Source organism: Phalangium opilio, unplaced genomic scaffold, assembly GCF_054372755.1.
Source record: "Phalangium opilio isolate 3A_F unplaced genomic scaffold, DU_Popi_V2 ptg000011l_1, whole genome shotgun sequence".
Taxonomy (NCBI): Eukaryota; Metazoa; Arthropoda; class Arachnida; order Opiliones; family Phalangiidae; genus Phalangium; species Phalangium opilio.
The window spans coordinates 5,414,555-5,436,309 of record NW_028324147.1 but is presented as its reverse complement, the minus strand read 5'-3'; the positions used below and the strand labels follow the sequence as shown (position 1 = coordinate 5,436,309).

Below are 21,755 nucleotides of genomic sequence, written 5' to 3'. Positions count from 1 at the left end.
TTACCAAAAAGGAAAGAGGAAAAAATCGTCTAAAAGTTGTAACAAATTGAAAAAGACTACAGGTAGGCTACGTAATATATATTTAACAGCAACACAACAGCAACATCCGCGAAAGCTTATCAGTGAATTGGCTTTGAACACTATAGTTATTATCAGAGGTCTATGAGACTCTAGAAGTATGTAGAATACTGACAATCTGAAAAAACGGAGTAGTAACTATTTAAGGTCTAGCTGCAATTTTAAGGAAATTTGAATTCGTCTCAATGGAAAACGGCATAGAATTACAAACAGACGGCTTTTGAATTTGGTTTGCAATCCCTTTAACCGAGTTTCGTTTTCCCTTGAAGCCATTTGTTGGAATCGAAATTCACCTTCCTGGTATAAAATTAAATTACCATCCCGTACTTCGAAAGTCTCATAAACTTCGAACGAACTTTTGGAGAAGTTTTTCTAGGAAATCTAATCTTTTTCGTATCTTATTGGTCGGTTGTTTCAACTTTACCATTTCTTATCCAGGGTCCATTACGATATCAGTTAACAGGTAACTGTAAAATAAAAACCTTCCAAAGTTCCCTACACAGCTTCGTACGTTGTTATAGGTCTAAATCGTTAAGCCTAAATGTAAGTTAAGCCTTTTACGAGTCTATGAACTGACCTTTTACAACTATCGGTAGTTGGCGAACGCGTTTTGGCGGTTGTTGTCGTATCAACTTTTCAAAAGAGAGTTTAATTAGCGAGAAATTTTGTTCGTTCCGGATTTGATATGGACCCAGGGAGACGAGGAGAGACAATCTTTTCAATTTTGCGTAAAATGAAAATTGTGAATTTGTAAAATATGCCAACGAACGCGGCTGCAACCGGGGATGATGGTAGCACGTAAGTTGTTGTACATTTTGAGGGGGGTCTACCAGCAGCGTCCTGGGAATAGACATAACCAGAAGGGGATAATAGAAGAAGGATGACACTGTATCCTCTTAATGTTTTAGTTATGTAACGTCATTCTTCTCAGGCTCACCCTTTTAGTTTGCTTTCCCGCTCATCAAACTACAAATGGGCATCGCACCGTAAGGTGAATTCTATAATTGTTTGGCACTAAATCCCTAGCAATCAACCTGCACAAACCTTGATTGTCTTGACGTGGGACAAAAATGCACAAGCGCGTCTTCCCAAATATTTAAACGCTAATAGAGTAATGATGAGGGAACTATTTATCGCGTATGTGATTCGTTTTAGTAACCTTGCTCTAAATGTTCCGATGTTGGGAAGAGTGACGTTACACTTACCCCACTTTGTGGTACACTTCTCTCGAAGAGAAGTATTATATACTTCTGACATAACGTAAACCGTATTTGCCTTTTGATTATAAATTAATCTCATACTTCCCTCTCTTTACTTTGAGCTTCCCGAGGAATGGGAAAATTTTGACTTAAGGGAATACTGCCTGTTCCGATGTACAGGGACAGGACATGAGAATTTCATGTGTGACGGTGCAGGGTCAATGCAATTTAACGTTACAATAGAGTCTGGAGTTTGACCACCTTGTTGATGGGTATGTGAATAACGAGACGTTAGATATGGCTTCAAATTTTGTTAACTGGTAACTTAGAAGCCCTCTTAAACGTCTTCGTTGTCCACATACAGGTGGTGGTTCCGTCTTAACCTTATATATAGCATGCGCGCACGATAATTGCGCATAGTACATTTATAGCGGAGCATGCAGGTTCGACTGCCATTTTAACAAATGGTGGACTTTCCGGAAAATTAACTGAAACTTCCATACGCAATAACCGAGTTAAATTTTAACCGATTCAATGGATATTTGGTTTATGCATTTATTATATCCTGCAGAAATTCTGCGTAGTTCTTGGCTAAAATTGGTGGCCATCTTATAAAATGGCGGACAGAGAAGTAACTGAAACTTCCAGACGCAATAACTGACTTAAATTTTAACCGATTCGAGGGATATTTGGCTTACACATTTATTATATCCTGCAGATAAGCTGCATAGATATAACCTTAAATTGGTATCCATCTTGAAAAATGGTTTCAAGAAATTTGTCATTGCTCTACATAAAAGATGTTTAGTAGTTTCACCTGTCTAATCTTAAGACATTCACATTGAGTGCCTGCACAATATTGCAACCGTTGCCCAAGAAAAACTCGGGGCTTTGAATGACCAGGCTTCCATGAATCTATAATAAATTTAGCGAATGAAATTACTAAAATTTCGTAAATTTTAAATGTAAACGTGATGTATATATAGATCATAAACAAGTAATACACGTATGTTTAAAGGGGGGGAAAGGTCATAAAACGTGTATACGTTGCAATATTTTATCGCGAAATTTCATTACGATATAACGATGGAATAATTAGGGATGTTATCGCGGTTAAAATCACAAAAGGGGTCCCAACAATCATAAAGACTTTTGGGTATGACGTAAGCAGTGCAATATTAACTTATATTAATGTAGTAAAGCTAAGAAGATGATCAAAAGTTCATTTCATTTCAACTGAGATGCTAAGAAATAAATCTTTGGGCGAGGTTGCGTTTGCGCGGTGAAAATTTATCATGAGGAAGTAGAGCGAGGTCTTATTCTTATCGCGCTTAAGCTTCTACTCCCGTTGCTATATTCTCTCTGGTTTTGCACCGATACGGTTTCAAACAATATACCTAAATGGAAAACATAAACAGAGCCGTTTGTGGGACCCGGGAAAGTTGACTAAGTCGCGGGCCCCCTTCAAAACAGCCCTACACACGTCCCGGGCCCCTAGAAGGTGCGGGCCCCAGGAAAACGGACCGAAGGCCCTAACATAGAAGAGACACGGGTAATACTTATGATACAGCTATGATACTTCAAAGTGATGTAGTAGGAGCTTCTACGGTACTCCATTATCCACGTCACGACGTCCCGAGTTCACTAAAGAACCGGCTCACAACTTAAAGTTAATTTTAACCAATAAATATTCCTGGTGACGCTTCTATTAATCCCTGTTTCAATCAAAGTTTACTAATTATTGCGTATAAACCTCTTTCATCAATCAGCCTGAACGTGAATGACCCGGCTTATCTACCAAGCTACGCCGAAGTATGCCGTACCAGAAGCGACAGCAGCTTGACCAGCGTGACCACGATCGAAGATGACTCATCGGGGATCAGTTTCATTCCTGATCCAGTGGCCCGCAAGACGTTCTGTTCGAAAAAACGTTTCTTCTCCTCGTTGATGGTAGCATCGGCCATGGTTCTAATCACGGGTGTGGTCTTGGCTATCATGTCCATCAATAACTACGATTACAGAGTATCCGGTTTGGCCATGATCTTGATCGGGGTCTTCGGGACGGTTTGTTCGGCGCCATGTTGCTTCTACATGATTATGAACGTTGAATTCCATCGGACAGTGAGACGCAGACGGTCCAGCGGGGAATCAAGCGATAGTCATTCGCCATTACCGGCAACCGTGGAAAGTATCTTCCCAAGTATGGCTAGGGGCACGCGTCATGACGTAGTGGATGGTATAAGACCGCCGGGACCAATAAACCTCAGAAGGGACACGAGGTCCATGCCATTATCTAGGCATTTGATTTCATATCCGTCGTACGAACCCCCACCTCCGTATTCACCGCCCCAAACGGAAGCTTAATATACTTAATTTAAATTTAGGCAAATGTTTTTTACTTCAAATATTTTATTATACTCGAGAATAAATGATAAATAATTTTGATTTATCTTTTTCTAATTTTGATTATTTATAAACATGTACCTGACATTTGTTTATAGTCGACTCGCACTGCCTCTAGCGGTAATTCTAGGGCCGGGGGAAACAACCCAAGATGACCTCCCCGCCCCTGTGGTGTTTATTTCTCTTCTGGAATTAATGGAATGATCTATTACATCTATCTTACTGCCAAATCCTACAATGTGTCTGCACCACTCAAGCTATAGTCGACGCCACTTTCATAAGTTTAACATGATAAGTCTCCCTTCACTGATTTGCAGCAACACCTTGACATATTTCGATACCCAATTTCAAACATTCGATCTGTGGCTTGAGATAAGTCAAAGCCAGGTCATGTCATATTTGTCTAGATTCTAAGTTATTTTAAATATAATCAATTAATCATACATTAATCCCTGTCAGTTTCCCCAGTTCCTGAATATGAAAGCTGGACCTTTGAACTTCCGAATTTCCTGGAATATATTCAGTCATACGTTTGTTTCCCGGAAGCTATTGATGGAATTAGTTGTTTATGTTTATTAATTGATGAAAGCGGCTATACCATTTCGCCATCGTCGCCCTAGAATCTCTTTTAACCAGGCAAATAATGTTTTAATGGCAATTTGGGAAAAACAAAATAAACAAACAACAAAAAAAGTACAATAAAGGGGAAATTTATTTCGCCGCATCTATTTTACGACGTCCCGTAAAAATCCCTTTAATGTAACTTGGGGGTTTTCTCCCATCAATATATTTACAACCTGAGGCTCAGATTGCATATTGCATAGTATTACGTGGACCACTTTGATTTACGAGCAATAATTCAGGCTATTCCTTCGTTGCCAGTATAAAGACACTAAGCCTTAAGGCAATTTATAAAAATTCCTAACAATACTTGTCAAGAGGGAGAGAACAGGGGTGTAAAAATTTGCGCTCCTCGATACGCGCTGCTTTTCGTATATGAGAAAAATTGCGCTTTATAATACTTCACCCTCAATTTACCAAAACTTTGAAGCTGTAACAATGAGTTAAGTTAACAACTTTGGAATGTACTACCACCGGCCTATCTTCATTCAAAATCAAAATAACCTATTTATTGTCGTAGTTAATTTAAAATTAACTGTTTTGATTTTGTGCACTTAAGGTTCCATGCACGCACGATGAGTCAAGAATTCAAATAAGATAAAGACTATGTTCCATTAATTACACTGTAAGAGAAGCAAACACCGCAGGAGCTGGGTAGGTCACCTTCATGGGTTATTTCCCTCGCGCCAAAAAGCACCGCTAGAGTGCAGCACGAGTCGCCTAGCGTTTCCTTCCGCGTGTAGTGAACTCCGCCTGGCTTTGCCTCTAGGCGCAAGGGAAATTAACTGAAAAGCAGTCGACGTTGGGGTATAAAATTCAATTGGACGACTAGTACCACCACCACCTGTTGAATTTTCCTCACTCACACCAAGGCCTAACCGTTAACCTAGGTTCTTTAATTGTTGTTCCCATAATCCTTTTGTTTCAAAAGAATCACCAGAAATTATACTTCAAAAATATGTTCAAAATTTTGTAAATCAGACTTGAGTGACTTCATCCCAAGTATCTGACCCCTAGACCTTAAACAAGCCGCTTGAATTTCAGCAGCACGTTCTTCAACCAGGGAGAAATGTGATAAGTTGGAGTTGAAATGATGGTGGGTGACCTGAGGCACTGAAACTCTTCCAGTGTACCTTGCGCACGCCCCTACCCTTCGGTTATTCGATTGTTAAATGGTGCCACGTAGCGCCATTGTATTTGTATCTGAACTAGCTTCTATTTTTAAGACAAAGGGGTCGTCCTTTACGATTCCGTACTGTACGACCCTACCTAAACGCTGAGGATGCTGGGAGGACTTCGGTGCCATTCCGTAGGTGGGGTTTCAGAGGAAACGTTATAAGTATGGGGGTTTCCACTACAGCAATATCTCCTCAATCTTTAACAGGAGCAAATGAAGCGTATAAACACCAAAATTGAGCATCGATTTAAAATACACCTTGCATATGATATAACTAAAAGCGACATCTAGGCGTTTTGCAGGAAAGAGACGCATTCAGGGGGCAGGAAAAGATGCACCATAGTACAATCTTGGATCGATGGTTGACGTGTAGTACGTACGTCTTTTCGATCTCTTCGCTTCCGAGGAATACCGGGAGATCAAGTTCCGGTAACTGCTAACTGCGCTCGTATAGTCTATGGTAAGCTTAGTCTTAACAGTTCATCTTTGTCGTCGTCTACAAAAAAAACCTTCCTAATATTTCATTCACCCTGGACAACGATAGAAACTGGACATCCTTCTAGTGGTCAAGTACCTTTCAAAATCGTCCCCCGTTAGCGGTGTGACGTCAGCGATTAGCCACTCAAGGTAAGAATTAATTATTTACGATGATTTTAAGTTGTGCATGAAGAAAGTACGTACGTCCCCTTATGGAGAGATTAAGAGATTCTTACGCCTTTTACCCATGATGATGTTAGGCAAGGCCTAAAGACACAGGGATTAAAAGAAGTTTAAGTATTCTATTTGTGGAGCAAATGCAGGCTATTGATTGGTTTAAAATAGACGCGATTGGGTTTTGAACTTTGACGTATTTCATTAGTACATGTACTCAATAAAGGAAGTTCATTAATTGCTACGTATACAGTTTAATGACGTGTAATGAGTTATTGTCGTCGAATTTAGGGTACGTTCTGGACAGTTAATTCTGTTACGTGTTTGTGTCCTGTAAACACTTGTGTATCTATCTACAGGCTTAATTGTAATAGCCCCTGTATAGTAGTACGTAAGTTGTTGTACTTTATTGCACATGACAAACTGAACAACACAGCTGCATGGGGAAAGTGTGACGGCAATGAGGCGATAAACCAAAATAATATTGGTCGATCACCGTCATTGTGTTCAAAACGTTTATGGACTTCCGTTAATGTCAATCAAGAACATTAACAATTGAAAAAATTAAAAGCTTATTATGTCTTCAGATGATATTATGTTTGAACAGTAATTGATTCGATGACGAAAATTCTACAAAATACAGGGTGTTTCTGATAAGTCTGCAATAATTTAAGAGGGATGTTCTTTGGGCGATTTGAGTCAAAATTGTAACTTCTATCTCCATTTTGCCACAAGGAACACTGTTTCAAGTCGAGTTATGATTTGATTAAGTGTTTTAGGGATGACCCCTTAATTAAATTAGAAATCAATTCTTAATTAAATTTAACGGGGTCACCCGTAAAATACTACTTACAATCTTAACTTGAAAACAGTGGCCCGGACGACACAATGTCATAGAAGTTACATTTTCGACTCAAAATTGTCCAAAGAAAATTAATTTTTGCCAGACTTATCACAAATAATAATTGGTTATCTATTTATAACTTTTAGTTTTGAATACTCAATTAAATATAAATGAGTTATCAGGTTCTCTGATAAAAATTATCATGTCAAAATAATCACGTTTTACTTAGTTAAACCCAAAGTGTTACTTTTCTGTGTAGCATCACAACTGTCCAACCCAACTAGGCCCATAAAACTTTTAATTCTAAAACACGATAGGCGATAGCTAAAACTATGCTAAAATATAATCACACAAAGTATCATACACCATTTCAAAAAGGAGAACTATAACTTGGTCCAAAAATCGTCCGGAGGCTTTCGGCCCTTATGGTTTAAGGCCATGGTCATAAACAATGATCCAAACATCTTATATAATCACGCTCGAATAGTGTCACGTGATTCCATTCCTTCCCGTGACGTCATTAGGGTGGGTACCTGACGGACGGGAAAGTAGACCTGGCAGGCTATTATACTACCTTTACGGCTTGACCAGCACACGCGATGTCGATTTTTCGCGCCCCTTTCGGGCGATTTCACCGGCGGAGCTTCACAGCTTTCAAGAGCGCGTTATAGTGTAAAAATCCCCCTTCGAAGATACATCGTTTCGGTTCGGTCTGTCGCAAAAATCTCGTACAACAAAACCCCGTCCGAAATGTCACTTATCGTCATATAACAGGTAAGAATTTATATTATTTCGGTTTGAAATTTCAAGAATTTCAAATCACCAACCCACGCTAAAGGCTTCCGCGTTGAAATGAGTAAAGCGTTTTTGATAAGTTATAGCGAAATTATTTTATCAAGGTTTTTTGTTCATTGGATTATTTTTAAAATGAATGGAATAGTAAATAAACTTTAGGAAGAAAGAACAGATGTATATTAACGTTTGCATATTGCGAAGCGTTTCGTAATAAACAAACGTTAACTGTATTAATTTTACTAAATAGCTACCAAGAAGGAAGCGTAGACCAGACTCGATACTTCCCAATTGTGGTTGTGGTGCGGATGTTTAGACCGGTTACATTTTATAGTGAAATATAGTAGACTGTTTTCATATTTAATGATATATATGCATTAAACCCGGTTTGAATTCTTATACATATAAGAGAGCTACCACTATATTATAATTTAAACAATATCTACCTATAAAGCAGTGCTGCTGTGTAAACGAATAGTTTCGAAAATTTAGGGAAGTTTTAGAAACGTATTTACAACGAGACGTTCGCGGATCATAGATAGATATTTCTCAGTGAGCATCTAGGCTCAGTATTTAAGAATATCAAGTTACATTGTAAACTATAGTTTTAGCATCGTATTCTTAGGACCCAGCTAGGGTTCTGGATCTACAGTGATCAGTGAGTGAGTGAGTGACCAAATGTTGATCATTTTAGTGATCTAATACATAGTTTTCAGACTAGGAGGATTCCTACCATTTACACAAGGAGGCCAGACTTCGTGGTGGAGTCAAAAGCCAGTCCTTGTGTAAATGGTATAAACCCCCTTCTAGTTTGAAAACTATGTATTGAATAGATTTCGTTGAATTTTATATTTACGCGTTTAAAAACATGATAGAGTACTTAATCAAATAAGAATCATTATTCCCTATTAGCAAAAGTCAGGGATCATTTGATCAAACCAATTAACCCTTAAAAGGAGAGAGGTATGGAGTGGTAATCCCCATGTGCCTATAACATTGCCCCTGTACCCCATCTACGGAATGGCACCGAAGTCCTCCCAGCATCCTCAGCGTTTAGTACGTATAGTACAGAATCGTAAATGTCGCCCCCTATGTCTTAAAAATAGAAGCTACTTCTCATACAAAAACAATGGCGCCACGCGGCAGCACTTAACAATCGCCTACCCAAGGGTAGGGACGTGCGCAACTTGGTACACTGGGAGAGTTTCAGTGCAGCACGTCATCCATCATCATAACTACTCCATCTTACCTTACTTCTCCTCAACTGAATATCATCGAAATTTTAAGACCGAAACCCAATAAAAGGCGAACCGAAACTAACAAAGGCCAAGCTATTTCAGCTCTACCAAACTTTAAGGTGTTAAATAGGATGTCATATAATATTTCATCTTCAGTTCGCTTTGAACACCATCACGTTTCTAGTCAAGAAAGTCCAAAAAGAAAATTCAGTGAAACCTCTTAATTTTCGTCTGACTTCGTGTCTTTTAAAATTTTGTATATTAAAATTACAGAATAAGGGTGCACATGATTTAGTGATCATTTTGAAAACAACGCCTTTTCATTTTGGAAGCACGTTTTTCGTTATAAATAGCTAAAGAAGGGATCTCTTTTGCATGGTTGCTCTATGATAAACGGTGCTTCCTAGCATGCTATTAAAATAGTAACGAATGACCCAAACTAGAGAGAGAGCCCAGTCGTAAGTCTTCGATCATAAGGCTCAAAGCCACTCCCACCCACGACCACTAGTCCGACGCTATAAACAAAAGCCACTATACTATAAAGAGAGGGTAGGCTACGCGTTTTTCAGAGGGTAGAACGTTCGAGTTGTTGTTTGTCACCCCTATAAGTAAAGCCTTAAGGCCCCTTCAGACTAGAGTAAATAAGACCTTACCTTTCCGTCGGTCGCTAACATCATTTCCCTGTTCAGACAAGAGAGCAGACAACTTAAAACGAGTCCCATTTTATAGCGATTTTAGAGCCAGACTTTTGAATACTAAAATATCCGAATTCAAAATTACAAACACAGCCATGAATCCTTAAACTTTTCGTAAATATCGTCTGCTAATGCGTAATCCACTCGATCACGCGTTAGTAATGCATGATCGAGTGAGCTATAGCTAAAGAGAAGCCACCAACGACCTGGTGGTGCCATCTCGACACTGCCCGACGAAATTTAAAAAATTTCAAACTAAACCCGCGAACTGTTTACGTAGTCGTTGACACAAATGACACGTGTCTATTTGAGCGAGCAAAGCGACGTAAGATTTTAGACTAATCTTAAATTCTGAATAGGCCTTACGCTCTGCACGTAATATCTGTACCCAAAGGGCTGTAGAGTTTCAGTCTTATGATCATAAACTTATGTTAAAATGTAATTCCACCCGATAGACACTACTTAGTTAGATTGTCGCCCTTCTACCCTCACTGTTATAAATAACCCAAATTATCTTAACAGTTAATGAAAGGCAGTGAGCATTGGACGCTGGACACTACAGCAAAAAAGATTTCGTGAGAAAGCAAATGACAAAATATGAAAGATTGGTCTCTTTAATAATCCGATTTCGGATTCGGAAGCCAACCATTTTCCGGAAGGTTTCTTTTTCTTTCCTTCTTTTCTTTATCATGAATTAATACTTAATGATGTTAGACATATATTAGCGACTTCGTAAAAATATTTCAAAGATTTGAAACTAATTAAGGGAGTTAGGTTCAAAGTAGAAATGCAACGCGGGATTACGAATAATCTATCTTGCTCCACGTTGCACCTAGCACGCGCCTAGGACCTCGCGCTATACCAACCAATGATATCACAGTTAGAAAGACGTCAGAATTATAAGACGTAACGGATACTACTTAAGCCCCGCCCACAAAACCCGCATAGAAAGGAACTAACACGAGAGATATGGAGGCACAATGATTCCTATAGAGCTACCTCAATTGTGACGTCAGTGCCTAGGTAAAACGTCACGGGCTTAGCTTTAGCAGTAGGCGGCCATGTTTGGTACCGTTTTGGTTCTATGAGCAAATAGCATGGGTGACGTCACACTAAGGGTATTCAAGTGACTTCTGACTATACGTAGCTTTCAGAACCATAAAGGTGACGTTATTGTTTTTCTTTTGTCAAGGCTACGCACTTAGCACAATGCAACACCAACAAAGGCGTACCGGTATAGCTTGTGGCGTCGTCCATGTATCTCGTAAGCCCAATAACAATTCACGTTGCATTTCCACTTCACCATGTAAATTATTCAAAAACTGAAAAATAAAATTGTCGGCTTATAAAAATGAAGGCAAGGCATTTTGACTAAGGCACACGCGTTCTACTGATTTAAAAGTAAAAATAGCAGAAAGTTAGGGTTAGGGAAAATTAGTAATTCTTCGGCTGTATGATCATGCCTCTATACTAAAATACTTCCCATTGGGGACTAAGTAAGGTAACCACGCCTAGCCTTCGCTTCGACTCCTACAGCGAGGAAGTTCATTTTACCATACGTGTAGAGAATGATCCCTCGTAAGCGTCCGGGAAAAAAGAAATAGTATCAAATCCAATCTCATAATAACTGAAAGTCGACACGCCTAAAAAAAATTCCACCCTAGATTTCCGTGAGCACCAGGTTGTACGCGAGAAAAAGGATTCAAATATCCATGGATATTCTTAAAGATTAATGTAATTTCCAATATGGTGTCATTATTATCTACTTTATTCCAAGGGTTCTTTAACGTACTCTATTCTGTATTTTGGATTTTGATAAAATTTGTGAAAATCAAATTTGAAATTTTCTCAAGCTTTAGTGAGTTGTGTGGACAAGATGGCAATTTAATTGAATTGTGTTATAGTTTAGGTAAGGTTAGGCTTAGTTTAGTATCTTAGGTTAGGGTCAAAAACGGAGTTTTGTTAGGGTGAATTTAATCTTAGGTATAGCGTGAATTTGGGCTGAAGTTTTGGGTGAATTTACGCTTTAGTTTTGGGTGAATTTAGGTTTAGGTTTAGGGTGAATTTAGGCATAAGTTTTGAGTGAATTTAGGCTGAAGTTTAGGGTGAATTTGGGCTGAAGTTTCGGGTGAATTTAGGCTTTTGTTTTGGGTGAATTTAGGCATAGGTTTAGGGTGAATTTAGGCTGAAGTTTAGGGTGAAATTAGGCCTAAGTTTAGGATAAATTCAGGCCCAGGTTTAGGCTATAGTTTCAACGGGGTCGGGTTGCCATTTTTTAACCCAATTGAATGGAAAACGTGTACCACCTAAACGTTCTGAAATCAGCTATCACAGACTAAAACATATTTCAATTAGATTATATAACGATATAACTATAAACTTCAAGAGCAGGTGTTTGAAACTTAAAATCAGATTGTATATAAATTAAATTTGTTATTCCTTATTTTCTGGCAGCTTATCGATTGGATAAACACGCAGTAGGCATGGGTTAGGCTATACGTTTCCACCGACCAGTCACTCGGTTCATCGAAACAATTTCTCAACGCTCTTAATTGTCCTTAATCACGACACGATTTCGGGGCGTCGTTGTTTAAAGGGGTTTACAATTTTGGGAGTAGACTATATAGAATGGGGAAAACGCTTGACTCATTTCACGCGAAAGATTCCCCACTGAAACTGATTCAAATTTTCGGGTTAGTAATCGAGGCTGATATTTCTAGCAGGTGTACATGTAGCCTTGGGTGGAGGAAGTCCACCGTTTTGGTCTTTGTCCAGTTCGTGTTGCCTTCCGGGAAAGACATTTATGCCCGGCAATCTCATGCAGTCACGTTCCCGATTCGGTTTCGTATCGATCGGCGGACGTTGCGTCCTGCAGTTGGCCTTCTTCGGCTTCGGTCTGTGCATCATGGGTATTCTTCCCTTGGCCGTTGCTTCCAAGTTTGAGAGTCGAGATGGATCCGTCAATGTTCCACGCGTCATGGGTATCATCTTTCTATCAGTGGGACTCTTCTTCCTAGTCGGAGGCATCGTCTGTCTTCTAGTCATCGCTAAGTACTCGAAGAATGAACACGCCGTACCCAGACCGCCTGGGAACTATGATGTTGTTGACTCATACGCCGTGAGTTTTTTTTAGGTCTAAAGTTCTGCTAGTTCATTTGATAAGATATTGTTATGTTTATTGAGAGAGTTGAATAATAGTTAGAAATGCCAACTTAGCGTCAGTCAGGTAAAAGTTCTTTGTCCAGGTTTTACTGGTTTATTGACTACAGATATCAGCCAGTATCAGGTTAAAATGTCTGCGCCTACGAAGCTTGTTAGGTTAGAGATTAGCAGGCATGCTGTGATGTTTACACAAAGGCTTAGACCAAATACTAACAAAGTCTAATTCAAATGAACTATATCACAACTAAAAATAGCCCGAAGTACCAGTCAAAATTTAACACGATTTAATTACTTTCTCTCTTAGAATCAACCAACTGTCCATTACCACACATCAGGACACAGCGACCTTCCGGGACCAATTGAAACGGGCACTTGCTCGTTCGGAGTCTCTACAATATACAATCCACCTCCAGATGAGGCTCGAGCAGCCAGAGACGAGGCTAACTACCATCAACATCAATACCACCAACAACATCATCAACCCGTCTTACACAGCACGCGTTACGCCGCCGAACCATACCAACCATCCTCCCCAATCTACGTCCCGTACAAATCTTCTCCTCAGAGAAGTTTAGCCTGCAGTAATCCGTCCGCTCATTATTTGGCCGATGAACCGGAATCCCCTAAGCCTTACGCCGCAATACGTCCTCCGTCTTATAGGACAGCGGCCAATAACGCTGGACCCTTAACTTGCACTCATTCCCCACCACCCGCCTATTCGGAATCACGGTACAACGCCTGAAGCGTCAAATGACAATTAACAACCGTCCCACGGTGGTCTTAGAAACATATGAAATAGGCCTTAAATATTCAAAAAGAATTTTAAAACAAAAATATATCAAATCCATCATTGTAATGGATTAAATAGTTCAAAAAAATGTTTTCTACGAAGGTATACTAACTAGTCCAGGGGTAGCTTAAATAGCACCCTAACTATTAACTCGCACTATAGTATTTGCCAATTGAAGTAGTTAATTATTTTTTTAAAATTGGTTGCTTAACTTGTCTCGCAATGGTTTAAATTAAGCCCACAGGCTTCGAGCAATTGTAGAAACAGAGACAAACCATGACCGTTCAAAACTATCACGTGGGGTTTATGAATGCAAGTCGACAGAAATGTAGATTTATTTTCAAGACAGCGTTGCTATAGGGCTTTATGGAAAGATCCACTGATCTACCCACAAACTGACAGGCCCTATTTCAATAGGAATCATTATGTAGCCGTTTTATTTCGCAGGACCTGACGTTTTCGCTTTCATTACTTCGACTGTGACATGGTCAATTCCATCTTAGTTAGAAGTTAGGTTATCAATGACCGATGGTTTCCAAACCAATCAGGTCATTTACCTTAAACTCACCTGACCCATTCTGAGGTTATTTATTAAAGGGATAGTCATATACCAGTTAAATTAGAGCATTGTGAGCGGTCTGCCTCTGCCTCACGTTGCATATTTATTAATTCATTATTAAATTATTTTTAATTTTTAAATGAAAAGACTTAACTTATTAGGCTTAACTTTTCACAATCAAAACCTTACGCAGTCGAAATTATCCCCCTACTATCCCTTTAAGTACGACACAAACTTAACAAAGCCCTGATAACTAAGTACACCCACAATTTCGATTTGTTCAATCGATTTTCCAGGACAATTTTTTCCCGAAAAAAGCATAAAAGAATATCAGCGCTAAGCACCGCAATATTTTTGTATTGATTTCGCGAGTTAGCCCCACCTTATCCATTCAAAATGTTCACGTGATAGGATATGTTTGATATAAACAATGAACCCTAAGCTGGGAGCAACGCACTCGTCCAAATTGTTTGCAAAAAATATATATATATACACATAATAAAGGGATAGTGGCGTTCAATCTTGAAAACCATAGTTTTGGTTAAATAAAGTTCGATATTTAATAATAATTTTGTATGCTACTATCCCTTTAAGTAAAATCAATATTGAATGTTCGATATTATCATCAATTCTTCAAATATTTTGAAATGCACACAAAAACCCCCACCGGAACATACTTAATAACCGTAATAATGTTGTAATTTGACCTCTATAGTTGACCAGAGGTTCGTAAGTCAGTATTGTACAAAAGATTTTTGACCGTACCATTAAAACAGATGATTATTTTTCTTTAAAACTTTGGAATTTATCTAATAACTGTTTTATTTTCGGGGTTAAGGCTTCATGTAAAATTCCCAACACTGACAGAAAAGATAGGCTTATGAGTAAGAACACAATAATTGGGTCCATTAATAATCTAGTTTGAGCTTTGGTGAATTAGTAACCATTGTACTGTCGTCTGCATGCTTTAACAAAGGTGAATTCTTGTTACATAAACGTTAAGCCTAAAGCGGTGTTAATTAAGGTTTCTGAGTTGCTGGTAATGAATTTTTGGTTCATTTATAACAAGGTCGCTTGCAGATCTGTCTTTATCTCAATACTTTCTTTTCCAGATGGCGTCTGGTCCGGGTCTTCAGCGTCAAATCATTATTACGCACAATCCAGCCGAACCAGGACACGCTTACGTCCAAGCCGGTCCAACTACGGGTCCCAATGGGCAACCATTACCAGGACAGCAGCCCTACATCATACAACAGATCTACCAATATCCTCAGGCGGTTTCGGGAGCCAATCAATCGACTTGTTACTCCCGATTGGCCCGTTGCATCGTATGGACATGCGTCATCATCTTCATTCTCTTCGCCATTGAGATAGTTATCAGCGTCTTACCTTTAGATCCCTACTTGAAAGGGTTCTCGTTTTTTCTGGGACCACTGATTTTCATAGCCATCAAGATACTTATACATAAGTGTTATAGCGGAAAGGTCAAAGGTAAACAACGTTTAATCTTCTTGTAGATTTTAGAAAGATGTTTGATTGAGTGCTTCTGTGGCATAGGAGCTAGCCATCACCCCTCTATGCATTGTAAAGGGACCCACCTGTTAACAAGCCACAGGCTTAGTGTTGAAATCCCTTCATAGTCAAAGCTTAGATTATTATTATTATTCTCAAGGTTGAGACCAAAGACAATTTAGTGTTCAGACAGGAAACTCCTGGTTTTCAGGCCCCCAAAACACCCAGGCAACGCATATACTATCTTTATATTCTAAGTAACGATAGTTCTTCCTCAACAGGACAAGTACTTCAAGTTTGCGCCGACGGAACGGCAATGACAGTTGATGGTAGCCGACCACTGGCCTCGGACGTTTCAACTCAAACTCACTTTCCTGGAGTGGTATACACGGAGAACTTGGGTTCCATGGGAATGCCAGGAACGTCTTTCGTATTCGCGCCTCTACCAAACGCCCCCCAATGGATGGAAATGCAGGACTTTCAACCAACCGATATACGTCACCAAATGGGCCCGCCTCCTAACCCCCAACAAGGGGCCACTGGGCCAAACACGAATAACCCTAATGATGGTATGACACCAATTCCGGATGCACCACCACCTTACGAAGAAATATCCTCAATACGCGTTAATTAGGAAGGCAAATTGTAAAGCGTTCGAATCGAGTCATTGAATAGAGTCAAAGGCGGGAAGAACTAAAGTAATTCGCTACTATGCTAAAGAACAATTTGAAAAGAAAATAAATAAATACCCTTGAACAGGGAAAATGCCTAGAACAAGTTCGATATAAATTCATGATTTTTGATACGTATTAGCATTAGCAGAAGTAAATAAAGTAGAAGCTTAGAGGAAAGAGATGATGGGGTAGTCATGTTGGTCGGCCATGTGCGGCAATGAGTCTCCCAGAGTACCTGGCGCATGCCACTATCCTTTTGGTAGGGGATTGTTAAATGCTGCCGGGTAGTGCCATGTAAAAATTTAAGCTAGTTCTCATGAATTAGCTACTATTTTTAAGACACAGTGTGGCATTGTCGACGTTAACGTGCGAACCTACCAAAACGCAGAGGATGCTGGGATCATTCGTTACCGTTCCTTAGATGGGGCTACAGAGGCTCCGTTATAGGTATGGAGATTGCGACTTTATCTCACATCTTTCCTCCTAGGTAGTAGAATGGACTTTAGAATGGAGTCCCTGTTGTACCTTGGTCGAGTTGGTTCCCTAACTCGACAAGATCGAATTTTCTCTCTCTTGAGTCTCTTCTATCTCAACTTTTATCTCTCTAGCTTACTAGTGGCGCCATAGTTTATCGAATATTGCAACCAATTTCATCTTTGCTTCCCCCCTAGAACACTCACAGGGTTCTGAAAACATTTTAGTCATCCTTAATTTACCCTTATCTTAGTAAAATAACTTAAGACGATAAACATGCAAATTTTGATGACACGTGACCTTCCACAAAGATTAAAAACCTCAGTGGTTCTTTGAAAAAATGTTTGCTATTACATTTTTGAAAAGATAATAACATAATGCGTATCAAAAATCATAAATTTAAAAAAGAAAAAAAAAAGATTGAAATGAAAATTATATCACGTGCCAAAGAAAATATATGACGTCAGATAAAAACGTGAAAAGTATCCTGTAACAGGTTATAATATTATAAAAATTTGTTATTTTAAAGGGCTTGTCTTTATCACTGAGACTTTACCTTTAAAACTACATTAAAAGTGTTAATAGATATATATATATGTAAGTATATAAGTATATAAATATATATAAATTATTGTAGAGATATTAAAATTGTATAATATATATATTGTTTTAAAGAAAAAACAAAATCCCCGTTTAAATTAAAATTATGGTACATAAAATATTGTATAAATTAAATAATAAAACTGTAGAATTTCTCCTAAATTGAAATGGTTTTTCCCAACTTCAGTTATTTTTAAACTTTACAAAAAAGGAACTTTGTTACTTCCTAAATCGTTCCGTTTTAAATTATGCGAATCATAAACATTGTAACAAATAGAAGTACGCCTTCTAAGCGCAACCTCTATGCTAATAACCCGAAGTCGAACTCCGGACCCAGCAAGATGCCCTTAATGCCCTGTTAATTTCTGACATTGATAAAACTGTATCATGGTTGATATCAGAAACACTAGGGGAAGGGTTTTATGAAGTGGTTTGGTTAAGTTCCTCCAGGTTGGGACAGAGACGAATCCCTAGTCTTTAAGCATGTCAAGAATGTCCCATTATAAACCCGTAACAATTTAGCTTTATGAATAACCCCCAATTTTATTGAATTTGATAGTTGTAATTTAAGTAAAAGAAAAAGGTTGCTTCTAAAATAAAAATAACATCAGGGAGATTAAGTTTGGGTCCAAAGACCGTTTAGTGTTTAGGTGTCTACATAGACAGGAAACTCTTTCCGGTTTCCAGTTCATTAAAACACCCCCGGACGTGACCGGGTACCTTAGCTAGTTAAGTTGCTTTCATAAAAACAAACGGTAATATATTTTTTTTTTTGGGTCTTTCTACACCACTGTAATATTTCCTCAAAAAAGAACAGCGGGAGTACATTAACTTTAATCAGGGATAGATTTAATTTTAGAAGTAGGAATGGAGAACAGAGTAATGTGGGCGAGCGTCAAAGTTCCGGACCCCTTTCCACGGGACGGAGGGGCATAGCGACAGAGGTAAAAAGGAATTACGTATTTTTCGCCGTCCCCGTCAGCAACGTCATCAAAACGTAGTTTAAGTGAACCAATAAGATAATTTAAACATTTCGTTACGTGTTGGAGGGAGGGGCTCTATACCGGGTGGTCTATGAGCCGGACTGAAGTAAATACTAACCGTTCTCCATTCCTACTTCTAAAATTAAATCTATCCCTGCTTTAATTAAATCAATAAATTAATACATAGTTTCCCGGCTAGGAGGATTCATACCATTTACATAATTGAGCCCAAGCTACTTCGAGGACAAAAATGTAGTTTAGTCTCCTTGTGCAAATAGTATGTATCATCATAGCCTGAAAGCTATGTAAATAAAGAGAGGGTACACTTTTATTTGTTACATTACTTCACGATTTCCTATCCCATCCCAGAGACCCAGACAACGCTCTGTTTATCCTTGAAACCTGACGTTAAAACCCACCCGCAACATATATTGCGAAATAGTTTGCAAAGCCGTAGGAAACGAAAGTACGCAACGAAACACATAATAAAACACCACCCGTTACCCGTACAGTTTCATTTGATGGCGACACGACTCGCGGGTCTTATCAGCTCGCTACGTATATTTCTGCTTTGTTAAAAAGATAAAGAATTCTAGTTTATACACCATCGAAGCTGCCTGTAACTCGGAACTTTCCTTCTTTTAAAAGGTTACCAACGGTGCACTAACAAAAGATAACACCCGAGTTTTACAGTACCTTTCAAGGCTTAACAGCGTAAGTAGTAAGTTTGTTTTGAGTTATATTTAAATTAGGTTCACATAATTATTAATTATATGCCGGGGGAAAATTATGGGTGTATTGTCTTGTTTTAATTTCAACCCCTGGGCTAGTCACTTGTGATGAAATGTATATGCTTGGTTTTGAATTAAAACTATTTTTGTCTCACTTAAAAATATTAGATATGATAAGCGTAGTGAAACGTAGTTTTCAGACTAGGAGGATTGATACTATTTACACCAGGAGGACCAAGGTACTTGGCGGGTAAAGTGCAGTACGAAGTAGCCCCGCCCCCTGGTGTAAATGGTCTATGTATATTAAATTTAATGTAAATTAAAATTGATGACCTTTAGAAATAAATGTATCGACCCACACTCTAATAACACTATCAAAAAACGTTTAAAATTATAAGAATTTATCAATTTTGTATTTATAATTATAGCTTTTTAGTTTTTAATATATTATGAGTGTAATAGATATTTTTTTAGCTTTTCCTGCTCGAGATTTAAAAACTTTCAAGGAGACCCCTTACGGCTGGTCGGTTTTTCACGTGACTTGGAAAATGAAGTATTTATAAAAGTTAGACGAAACTCGACTGTATAGAGAGCTTTTATTTCCGTTAGTAGTAAATCACAACCTCCCAGGCCTTACCAGTGGTTCAAGCAGCCATATTGGTGGTTATAAATTACCTCACGAATCTTAGTTTCGAGGTGTCGAGTATTTGTATTAGAGTATTAAAGAAAATCTCTGAAATGTCTAGGATATCTTTTTATAGAGATAAGGGTCTCCTGAGCTAGTAATGTACATGTAGAAGCTATAATGACGTACAAACATCACTTCCCCTCCCCTTTAACAAAGCCAACTGTTATTTTTCTTTCGTTTTTAATTACGAAAGTGTACTATTAGTAATCAGTGACTAACAACACATACCTTTAAATTTCAGAACAGAGACATAAGTCATGGCATCGTCACAACAACCTCAGTACCCAGTTCAACCTCAACCAACACCCATACCAGATTACGACAAACACCATCCCAACACTAGTCAAAACGCTCCTGCCCCTCCTCAGTACCCACAACAACAACAAACGTACCAGTACCCCCAACAACAATATGGAAACGTACCACCCCCACCACCACCCGGTGGTACTTACATTGGCACGACTCTTCATACGCCTCAACAGGGTTCCTGGGTGTCCAATGGCGCCAATGTGGCGGGATTTGTCATCGCTGGACGATGCCTGATTGGTTTTGTCACGTCCGGTATCTTCTTGATCATTACGTCGCTGATAATGTTTGTCCAAGCCAACAACATTGACTCCATCAGTCGCAATAACAACTTCAATCAATCATTCACCAATCCATTGCGTATTATGGCACCCATCTTTCTAACATTGGGTATCGTCTTCCTGATTGGTGGTGTACTTGGAATTATCTTTGCCGTTAAAGCTGCAAAGAAACAAAGGGCAGAAGCTTTCACTACAACGTCCACGGTTATTATACCAGCACCTATCGTTTCCGGTCGACAAGCGACCCCATACGGACAACAACCACCACCGCAACAACCCTATTACGGTTCCGCCTACCCTCAAGGAACCCAATCACCGGCCCCCAATCAAGCACCAAGTGGCTATCCTCAACAGGGTTACGCGCAAGGACCCGTCATGTCCGGGGAAACATCGCAGGAAGCCCCACCTCCTTACCAACAAGGACCACAGGGTCCCAACGCGCCACTTGAAAAGTACTAATAAGCAAATTGTCTACCTTAAGGATATGACAGACACAGTATTTTTTAAACTAATTATAAAAAATATTTACCATGTAATTTAAATTGTGATTTTTTAAAAGAAATTTTAAATGAATTAAATGAGTCTATACTTGCAATTGTGATTAATAAATACTCTGAAAGTGATTTTAAAAGCGGGCCTTGTTAAGTTACTAAGTACTACTAGTGGCTCTGCTCTTATGTAATTTTTTAAAAATTGTTCACCGAAAAATAAATTTCAATTAAAAAAAATTATGGATTAAAAATAAATGAAAACATATTTTTTACAATTTTATTAAATTGAAAATCAAAGGAGTAAGTGACATACCACGAAACCTCAAACTAGAAATTAAACTACACTTGTCTTTAAGACACATGTTGGAAAAGTCCAAGGCTTAGCAAAAGGCAGAAACTTCCAAGATGTCAAACAATAACGGTACCACTTCAAAATCAATCATCCCATCAACCAATCCGTTTGAAGACGAAGCAGACGACATAAAAGAAGAATGCAATTACGGAAGGATTTCGGAACCAATTAAGAAATCAACCAATCCATTTGAGGAAGAAACAGACGACATAGAAGAAAGTTCTCGAGGAAAATCAGTCCATGATGAAATTGCATCCAAACCAAAGAGACCAGTCATAGACTTCGTGCAAGTCGCCAAAGTTAACAGTACTTTCTCCTCCAACATTTCCAACAACCGAACTCAACCTTTGACCCCGAACCCTTTCGAAAAGGTGGCCAAAAAACCTTTGACCCCTAATCCTTTCGAAAAAGAGGAAGATGTTTGTCATCAAGTAGCGGAAGTGCAAAAGATTCC

At 38.8% G+C, this 21,755-nt stretch overlaps 4 protein-coding genes across 5 annotated transcripts; all 4 read left to right on the top strand.

Annotated features, from left to right (window-relative positions):
• The first annotated feature begins 585 nt into the window (after positions 1 to 585).
• On the top strand, positions 586 to 3,641 carry LOC149710042 (uncharacterized). Its single transcript, XM_089860755.1, has 2 exons — positions 586 to 876; positions 3,047 to 3,641. The coding sequence occupies exons 1-2, from the start codon at positions 836 to 838 to the stop codon at positions 3,639 to 3,641; spliced, it is 636 nt and encodes a 211-aa protein (XP_089716881.1). The 5' UTR covers positions 586 to 835.
• Positions 3,642 to 5,984: 2,343 nt separating this feature from the next.
• LOC149710040 (uncharacterized) lies at positions 5,985 to 16,357 on the top strand. The gene is made up of 3 exons (XM_089858662.1): positions 5,985 to 6,105; positions 15,322 to 15,700; positions 16,003 to 16,357. Exons 2-3 carry the CDS (start codon positions 15,322 to 15,324, stop codon positions 16,353 to 16,355), a joined length of 732 nt encoding a protein of 243 aa, XP_089714788.1. The 5' UTR covers positions 5,985 to 6,105; the 3' UTR covers positions 16,356 to 16,357.
• Positions 7,673 to 14,892, top strand: LOC149710041 (uncharacterized). Its single transcript, XM_089858661.1, has 3 exons — positions 7,673 to 7,747; positions 12,419 to 12,816; positions 13,165 to 14,892. Exons 2-3 carry the CDS (start codon positions 12,502 to 12,504, stop codon positions 13,600 to 13,602), a joined length of 753 nt encoding a protein of 250 aa, XP_089714787.1. The 5' UTR covers positions 7,673 to 7,747; positions 12,419 to 12,501; the 3' UTR covers positions 13,603 to 14,892.
• Positions 16,358 to 18,864: 2,507 nt separating the features above from the next.
• On the top strand, positions 18,865 to 21,053 carry LOC149710039 (uncharacterized). 2 transcript variants are annotated; one of them, XM_089858679.1, is made up of 2 exons: positions 18,865 to 19,166; positions 20,113 to 21,053. In XM_089858679.1, the coding sequence occupies exon 2, from the start codon at positions 20,129 to 20,131 to the stop codon at positions 20,915 to 20,917; it is 789 nt and encodes a 262-aa protein (XP_089714805.1). In that variant the 5' UTR covers positions 18,865 to 19,166; positions 20,113 to 20,128; the 3' UTR covers positions 20,918 to 21,053. The 2 variants fall into 2 exon arrangements, with proteins under 2 accessions (XP_089714805.1, XP_089714804.1); XM_089858678.1 differs by having other exon boundaries at positions 18,865 to 19,173.
• Positions 21,054 to 21,755: the final 702 nt, after the last annotated feature.

What these genes read in the sequence shown, in the direction of transcription:
- LOC149710042 (XM_089860755.1), top strand. Translation starts at nt 836, where the DNA reads ATGCCAACGAACGCGGCTGCAACCGGGGATGATGGTAGCAC. An exon ending in ACCGGGGATGATGGTAGCAC is followed by an intron (nt 877 to 3,046) that starts GTAAGTTGTTGT and finishes TTCATCAATCAG; the next exon opens with CCTGAACGTGAATGACCCGG.
- LOC149710041 (XM_089858661.1), top strand. Translation starts at nt 12,502, where the DNA reads ATGCCCGGCAATCTCATGCAGTCACGTTCCCGATTCGGTTTCGTATCG. An exon ending in ATGTTGTTGACTCATACGCC is followed by an intron (nt 12,817 to 13,164) that starts GTGAGTTTTTTT and finishes TTTCTCTCTTAG; the next exon opens with AATCAACCAACTGTCCATTA.
- LOC149710040 (XM_089858662.1), top strand. Translation starts at nt 15,322, where the DNA reads ATGGCGTCTGGTCCGGGTCTTCAGCGTCAAATCATTATTACGCACAAT. An exon ending in TTATAGCGGAAAGGTCAAAG is followed by an intron (nt 15,701 to 16,002) that starts GTAAACAACGTT and finishes CTTCCTCAACAG; the next exon opens with GACAAGTACTTCAAGTTTGC.
- LOC149710039 (XM_089858679.1), top strand. Translation starts at nt 20,129, where the DNA reads ATGGCATCGTCACAACAACCTCAGTACCCAGTTCAACCTCAACCAACA.